At 36.7% G+C, this 8,647-nt stretch overlaps 1 protein-coding gene across 1 annotated transcript; it reads right to left on the bottom strand.

Moving 5' to 3' along the window:
• Positions 1-589: 589 nt before the first annotated feature.
• Positions 590-8,356, bottom strand: LOC103978766 (ATP-dependent DNA helicase DDM1). Its single transcript, XM_065100949.1, has 16 exons — positions 8,174-8,356; positions 7,983-8,076; positions 7,412-7,744; positions 7,233-7,331; positions 6,137-6,483; positions 5,875-6,061; positions 5,607-5,782; positions 4,029-4,098; positions 3,768-3,957; positions 3,508-3,612; positions 3,324-3,418; positions 3,118-3,237; positions 2,196-2,315; positions 2,011-2,109; positions 1,816-1,917; positions 590-1,136 (listed from the first exon to the last, which is right to left on the bottom strand). Exons 2-16 carry the CDS (start codon positions 8,061-8,063, stop codon positions 906-908), a joined length of 2,355 nt encoding a protein of 784 aa, XP_064957021.1. The 5' UTR covers positions 8,064-8,076; positions 8,174-8,356; the 3' UTR covers positions 590-905.
• Between the last annotated feature and the right edge of the window lie 291 nt (positions 8,357-8,647).

Below are 8,647 nucleotides of genomic sequence, written 5' to 3'. Positions count from 1 at the left end.
GGAACCGAACCGATATTGAACCGAACCGATGTTTGAACCGAGCCTGGAATCGACCGAATCAAGTTTTGATTCAACGGTGTCGTCAATTGGTTGGATCATAAATTGAAGAACATATATAAAATAGAGCGATTTATATGAAAAAGGCCATATTCGCTGCTGCGATGTCTCTTTTTCTACCTTCGTGACAATAATGGCACGATCAAAGCGACGATGGTGGGGCAGAAGCGGCCACATCGTTATCATCTATCATCATCAACTTAAATATTATAATAATATTTTTAATTTTAATATTTTATATTTTTAATATTAATAAAATCAACGATATTAAAACAAATAAACTTGGATGTCTCATATTTATAAAAATATCAATGTAATTTTTTAAAGTGAAAAGACTAAATTAGCTAACTATAATATATAATTAGTCCATCTTTTTCTCTTTCGTTTCCACTTCTTCCCACCTCCCCCGTTCTCCTTTTGATGGTTAGATTGGTCATTACATTACACCGTGAATCCAAATCTCATATAGATACACTTAACACTTGCTCAGCCCAAAATTAGTTATCGTGGACCAATTTGTATCAAACGCCAAATAAAATATTTTTTGTACGAACTTTACAGGTCATCAGGTTTCCATATATAGATGGGCGTAGCATAGCCAGCGGTAAGATCTTAAATGCTGCTTCCTGTTACACATAGTGATCTGCAAAATTGCAACAGCACAAAAGAAAGACCTCCCAAAAGAAAAATACAAAGCCATGCGTGCTGTTGTTTTGCCAATAAGTTTTCTTGAATGGAAGTTCCAAGACGAAAACCGTCCGGTGGTCGGCCATCAGCCTCACAAGCTGCAGAGTTGACCGAACAAAATGTGAAGTTCTAGCCAGAACACTAAGATGCATCCACCCCAATCAGCTGCTGAGTGAAGACAGCACGCCGCCGCCGCTTTTGGTGGGTATCACCACCTCCCAACCAGGTCCTTTAAGAGGAAGAGAATTGCGAGATGCTGCATCACCATCCACTGGACCTGTCAGATCGCTGCGATCCAAGACTCTCAATAGGTCTTCATCAGTGATGTCTGTTTGAACCAGCTTATCTTCGGGGTCTTCTTCATCTCGTAGCAGTGCCAACAGTTCGGATTCCTAATGGGCATCAAAGAAAAACATAAATCAGATTTAAGGGAAGGGAAGTTTGACGTGAAATGAACAAAGCTAATTGAAGTATAAGGTAATTTAGGCTAATTCTGCTCGGTAATGCATCTTAGTTAATTGCCAAAATCGGAAGTGGTGCCTATAAAAGACAAGTATCCGAAGGTGTCTACTGAGATGATCTGATGGATATAAGACAGAAATAAGCAATATATTTTGACTTTGACCATGAATAACAATAAATGCATGACTAGGAATAAAGCGATGATAAAGGCATAAAAAATAAAACTTTGATCAAATGCTCAAGCAAAAAATATGTACCCCAATAAAAGAAAAAAATGAATTGAGTTGCCGAAAAAATAAGATGTCATTATAGGCTAGATTGTAGGTTTATATGGACGGTACAAAAACCCCTTCAGAGCATGCAATTTCAAAGTATTTATTTTATCCAGTATGAAATTATAATTGTCTCTGCAGTGTTGGATACATGTGATGGAGCAAATGGCCTCTCAGGTTTTGTGAAACCAGAAAAATGGAGCATATCCGACCCATGAACATTCCTATAAACATAGTGTATGTACATTTGAGTATGTATATAGAAGAGGCATATTGTAAATGCTAAAATCGGATTCAAATATGAAAAAGAATAGAAATCACAAACAGAAAACCTAACCTCTAACGTGTTGGGTTTCATCCGCTCTAGTTGGAAATGTCCTTTTGCAATGACCACATGCTCCAGCTTCAATTTTCCAAAAGCTCTTTTAATTATCCGTCCCTGTGAACGTGAAATTTAAAAGATTTCTTTTAAAGGCTGCAAGACATTGATAGGATAAATAATAGAATGAAGGAGAAAAAACAGATATCCTACCTCTACGGAGTGTGATGTTGCCAGCCTATACACATGAACAGGCCGTGTTTGTCCAATCCTATGGCATCGATCCATTGCCTGCAGATCCATTTGAGGATTCTGGATTCCATGCAAAGTCAGTTACTCAATGTGACCACTCAACTTTATAATAAACACAAGTACCGAAGCTAGAGAAATTAAATTACCCAATCACTGTCATATAAGATACAGGTATCAGCAGCTGTTAAGTTTATACCCAGCCCACCGGCTCGGGTGCTGAGAAGAAAAATACTAACATTGCTGTTTAAATCATTAAATGCCTCTATCTGTCATCAAGAAAAGAAGAAAAGAATTAGAGCACATTTAAGGCCTGATATGGATTTGCAACTCAATTCACAAAAAAAAAAAAATACTTCAATTATATGAGAGTTAAATATTCACAAAGCACATAGAGCTATTACACCTAAAGGTAATTATGCAGGAAATTGGTCAATCTCAAATGATCATAATAGACCCCATTAAATACATCACATTTTTTCATGATTGCATATTCCATCACTAACTTAAATGTAACTTCAATCTCATTGGATCAAAATCAAATTCAACCAAGTTGAACCAGTCAATCTCAGCAGTTTTTCAGTATACCAGAGCAGATCATAACACCAGCCAAAGATTAAAAAAAAAACATCTTTACAGATGTCAAAACAATAATGAGGCCATTTTAGTCATTTACTTGTCATAAAAAGGGAAAAAGTGTCACTATTGTACTTGAGATCAGCATCCTGAATACTGCATACGATAGTGCAAACACCTCTAGACACTGTTGTTATAGCATATTAGAATACAAGCAGCAAGAATCATATTCTCTTATGTGCACATAAACAACACTGCACGATCATATTCTGTATTTTGACGACGCCAAGGACAGTGTGTATCATATTCTGACTCCCAACCTAATTGGAGTTATTATATCTACATGTTTGTCTGCTAAATATCTCTCAAATACTACAACACCTAACTTCGATCATCCACCTTAATTTAAGAATAAAATAATCATAGATGATTTTAATAGTCCACAAAGCAAAAATAGTGACTTAAGCTATATCATCTGGAAACAATGACACTCACCTGCCTTTTTCTTTCATCCAGCTTAACACGACCATCAATTCTGCAAACCTCAAGCCCTTTCTCACTTAAATAATAGTCAATGATGTCCAAAACTTTAGTCCACTGGGAGAAAATAAGAACCTGTACATGTACCCAGCTTTGAAGTGATAAAAGAAATATTAATCATAAGATGCTTTCCAGCAAGGAAGAAAATTCAAGCAATATACTTTGTGCTTCTGAGCAAGCAGCAAACCCAACAATCTGTCCAGCAACTGAAACTTGCCACACTGTCCTATTAGTTGTTCAATCGGTGGATAAAAATCTGTCAAGTGAGCAGACAAAGAAAACATGACCAATAATTCAATCTGCACTTATTCAATATAAAGTGGCAAGGGTTCATAGAATGCATACACGATCCATTGATTGCAGATTCGAAGAGATCAGGGTGGTTGCAGTTCTTCCTAAGCTGAATAATCAAATTGTTCAGCTTACCCTTCATGCCGGACATCCAAGTCACTATAGTGTAATTCAAAATTTAGTAGAAGAGAATTAGAAGAATGCACATTACAACGGACCAATACTACATGCAACAAAGCTATCCTATCAAGATTATGTAAATCTACTCTATATCTATTTTGTGAAGATAACAAACTTAATAAATGAATACTCACCATTATCTGCTTCCTTTTCCAACTGATTTCCAAAAGTCTTATCAACTAAGTGATCCTGGATATGTTTTTGATGATCAGTCATGTTAGCGTATAAAATTATCTCCTTCTTGCGAGGAAGCATCCGCTCTACATTTTCCTTCATTCTTCGTAGGAGAAAGGGGCGTAGTATGGAATGGAGCTTTGTGACCACCTGAAAATAGAAAGTTAATTAGAAATAACTGCCGAATACAAAAAGAATAACTAAAGTAATCAATTATTCACCTGAACCCTTCTCTTTTCCTCGTTCTCTTCCAACTGACTCTCACTATTGGCCCTCCCAGAAAAATCAAACCTTCAACAACATGATGATTATTACTCAAAAAGAAAACTTACGAGATGAAACATGTTCTCTAACATATGGCTCAGGTAGACCAACACAAACACTATGCTTGATAGTGAATTTCTAAGCATATTTGCAACAAGTAGTATTGTGGCAAGTAGTAATTGCTGAGCATATAACACCTTTGAGTATATTTGCAGCAGATAGTGAATTTCTGAGCAGAAAGATTCCACAACCAACATCTTACTGATCCCCCTTCTTTTAGAGCTTTAAAAATACCATCAAATATAATCTAATAGTAGCATTTATTGGTATCTAGAAGCACAGAACAATGGCAGTCACACTGGTCCCACTAACAGTTCATACTTGACAAAAGTGTTCTAAATTTAGCAACAAAAAAAAAACTTGTATCTTTAAGAAACAATTTACCACTAGATGACATCTGTATATACGCCAACACCCCATGAGGCAATGCACCATAACTATGCAGTGCTATTATATATGTGATATCTATTGCACATATATGATCTGCATATGCATGAAATGTAACACTATATAAAAAATGTTTTATATTTCTTATTAATATTGTTTCAACTATTTTCTTCGTACTAATACATATTAGGTTAATGACAATGTTGTCTAATCTTTTCTTTGTTTATTATAACTTAAAATGAGTTAGATGACTTCCTCTATATTTTTCTTTGGTCTTAAGACATTCATAATTTATGCTTGATTGCACATTTTTTACATAAAATATATTGCACTTGTTCTCAATATTTTTTAATTGAAAAACATATGTTTTCAGATACCAGGGATGCTCCATGCAATGCCTAGACTGCCAGCATACAACCGTCGTTTTTTTAAATATTGCCAATAGATATTGATAATGGTTAACTTGCTACTAGATGATCAAGTAAAGTTTGTTTTTTAAGGAGGAAAAATAACAAAAGATTTTCTTAATTCCAACAGATTAATAAATAGCCTGTCCATGCATACTGGAAACTAGCAAAAGATACGATGATTAAAGAATGCTTATATTTTGTTGGTTCAGACCAATATGAGTTATCCTAGTGTACATAAGTTTGTGTTACAAAGTAAAGAAAAAACTCATGAATTAGTGCCTTACAGAATTAGATGCTGCAGTAAATTAACTATCATAAATGTCTATAACCAAATAAATACATAATCAGCCAAGGGAAATAGAAACAAAAGAAAAAATTGCAATTGACTATCACCCAAATGCATACTTGACATAAAGACAGGTGTACTCCAATCATCTCTCACTCATGTAGTCATCAGGATGTCATCAACTTTTGTACACAAAATTTTGTGTTCCAAATTCCAGTCTATGTCCTCCAGAAAGCAAAGAAAAAGAAAAAATCCCTCAACCGCCTTTATATACCATGATGAAAAACTGGATTCATATAATGAGAGTTTCAAGAAAACAAGAATGTAACTTCCTAGTCAATCACTGCTAGCAATCCATTTTAAAATAGGAACACAATTAAATGCATACTTACCATGACTCAAACTCCTCATTGGATGCAAAAATATCAGGCAGGATAAAATTTAGTAGTGACCAAAGTTCAGCCAAATTATTTTGCAGGGGTGTTCCAGTCAGAAGAAGCTTGTTTTCAATTGGCAGACGCCTTAATTCCCTCAACAAAATGCATTTACTATTCTTTAATCGATGACCCTAGAATAAAGAAACAATAATTAGGTTCAAAAGAACCATAGTCAAATCAAATTGATGAAAAAAGAGATAGTGAACTTTGGTTCCAGCATCACCTCATCAACAACAACATATTTCCATTTATATTGAGCTAGAAATTTTGCATCATTCATTGCAACCTCATAAGAAGTAATTATGAGAGGAAACTTAGGGCCAATCTCCTTAGGCATGTGTTTTCTTCTAATATCCAACCTTTCCTTCTTTGATCCATGATATATAATAGCAGTCATAGAAGGAACAAACCTGACACAAAAAATGCCCATCAGAGCACAGAAGATTGTAGAGTAAAATGAAGAGACTAAAAATAAATAGATTTACCTGGAAACCTCATTCACCCAATTTGAGAGAGTAGAAAGGGGAGCAATAACCATGTAAGGACCATCCAAACCTTTTCCTTTAAGATGTGCAAGAAATCCAATGGTCTGAATGGTTTTGCCAAGACCCATTTGATCTGCAAGTATCCCATTGAGACCATTTTGCCACAAAGAAATCAGCCACTTTACGCCTTTTATTTGATAAGACTTCAATTTCCCTCCAGTAATCAAGGGCACCAACTCAGATTGCTCTTTCTCAGCCTTATCCTCCTCTGTGAGGCCAGCATCTTCAGGAGCCATAGCTTCATGAGATCGTGTCAACATGGCTCGCACTGCAGTCTTGGCTTTCCTCTGACAATCAGCATAAAGAATGTAGATTTTGACTTGAGAGCTAAGGTAAGAGGAAACAAGTGACATAGGCTAACAGCAGGCAACTTACTAATAAATGCAGATGAACCATCTTTCTCTGTAATACAAATACATATAGAGGTGTGTGCATGTGTGTGACAGGGTCGCCTGGATTTTTGCCAAATAAAAACAGGTTTTCCTTGCCAATAGGATTCAAGTAAGACCCTTGCTTGCAGAAAGCTAACTTGTCAGCACTGGTATAAGAAACTTGTTCTCCATTGTTCCCCATATATGACTCCATGAATGGCATGATTCATATGGATGTAAAATGATTATTAATTCAGTTATGAAGAAAAGCAGAAATTTGAAATTCTGTATTAGATAAAAGTTCCGTTAATTAAAGTCGGCAAAGAAAAACCTGGAAAACTTTAAATACAACAATTACTAATAATAAAACCATCAATAAAATTATGAGTGAGTATGAGAAGAGACAAATGCATCAACAGAAAAGATTTATCCACAAAAGCTTCCAAAATTTGATTATAGATTTTTTTAGAGACACAAAGGAAGAAAAGAATTGGGCAGGAAACAAATCAACATAGTCCATGCAAACACCAAAAAAACAATAATCTTCCCTGAAAACAAATACCATAAATACTTATCCCTTTCGACATCATGTTTACTACAATCACATTTACTCTGACCTCCAATCAGAATAGAATAGCTTAAAGAACAATGACAACGAAACTCACATTGTTGTATTGTGAGGCTGGCTTCCTCTTTCTACCTCGGCCTGTTTTCTTCCCTTTAGCCTCATCTTCTACTTCAGCAGTGTTCTCTGAGTTATTGTGCTGAACAAGACAAGAAGTAAGAATCTCAACAACCCATTGCAAAATGAAGGAGCTATATGAAATCTCATGGTAGACGTTACGAATGTGATGTCATCCATCTTCTCAAGAAGAAACTCCGAGTAAAGCTGGGTTTGGGTCAGCAACTCATCCAACTTGCTGAAGCGAAGCTCATGGTCGTCAATGTCCCGAGACATTTCCTGCTTGACCTTCGCTTCGTTCATCCGGGCGTCCAGTAACTTCTCCTCTTCCTTCTCCATGGCGTCCGTGATGAGAGAGGTATCTCCATTCTTTGCCTCAAACTCCAGCGGCAGAGCCGTGTCTTCTTCAGCCACAACGCTCTCTCCATGACCTCCGATCTGGGGCTTCTCCTCCTCTTCGGAAGCAGTCACAACGGCATTGGCATTGCAAATCCCCTGCTTTACCAAAACGTTTGGCATAAAAGTAAACATAGAAAAGAGAAACTTGGAACCAAATAAAACAGCGAGATGTACCGAAATGTTCGTTTCAACGACGGAACGTGTAACCAATTACATGACAAGGAACAAATAGAAACCCTAACCCTAAAAGTGAAAATGATTACGAAGAGGAGATGGAAAGGGATAAAAGAAGACAGCGTTTGTATTGAAAATGGAGGAAGAAATCGAGGCAAACCTCCTCTTCTAAGACAGACGTCGGAGAATCCGCGGCTCCATCGACCTTGACCCCGTTCTCCTCTCCTTCCATTCTCCTCATCGCAAGATTATATCTGACTTAAATCAACCATCGAAATCAATCGGCACAACCGTATAGGCAACAAGACCAAAACAAAAAGGATACAAACTGCTCTGGCGTTAGGACCATACCAAAGACGACAAAGGTAAAACAATGTCCAAAAAATGGAACCAAATCGATCCTCGCGCCCTCTCCTTCCTTTGATTTATCTTTCCCTTGCGTGCGTGCGTAGATCGGCCAGAACAGTAGCGCAGAGAGAGAGAGATCAAGAGAACGGCGTTGCTCGATTTTGAAGCTCCAGGGTTACCCTGCGATTAAGTACGGCAGGGGGGGAGGAGGTAGGCTTTTCGGCGGGAAAACGGCAGGGTTTGATGGCTACCATGATTTGGGCCTCCTAGTTTAACAAATTTACGAGAATGGCACGACGTAGGAAACCGCTAACTCATCCGACCCAATGACCCATATAAATAAGGAAAAGATGTTTTCTTTTCGACCATCATTTTTTTTTTACTAATTACATGTCATCCCATCTAATTAATTACTATAAGCATCTCAATGTTTACGCTTTTAAAAGTTACATTCAAATTTTTATACTTACGAAAATA

Source organism: Musa acuminata, chromosome BXJ2-3, assembly GCF_036884655.1.
Source record: "Musa acuminata AAA Group cultivar baxijiao chromosome BXJ2-3, Cavendish_Baxijiao_AAA, whole genome shotgun sequence".
Lineage (NCBI taxonomy): Eukaryota > Viridiplantae > Streptophyta > Magnoliopsida > Zingiberales > Musaceae > Musa > Musa acuminata.
This window is presented reverse-complemented; position numbering and strand designations above follow the sequence as displayed.

What these genes read in the sequence shown, in the direction of transcription:
- LOC103978766 (XM_065100949.1), bottom strand. Translation starts at nt 8,063, where the DNA reads ATGAGGAGAATGGAAGGAGAGGAGAACGGGGTCAAGGTCGATGGAGCC. An exon ending in AGATGGATGACATCACATTC is followed by an intron (nt 7,332 to 7,411) that starts GTAACGTCTACC and finishes TGTCTTGTTCAG; the next exon opens with CACAATAACTCAGAGAACAC. An exon ending in CAGCCTCACAATACAACAAT is followed by an intron (nt 6,484 to 7,232) that starts GTGAGTTTCGTT and finishes GCTGATTGTCAG; the next exon opens with AGGAAAGCCAAGACTGCAGT.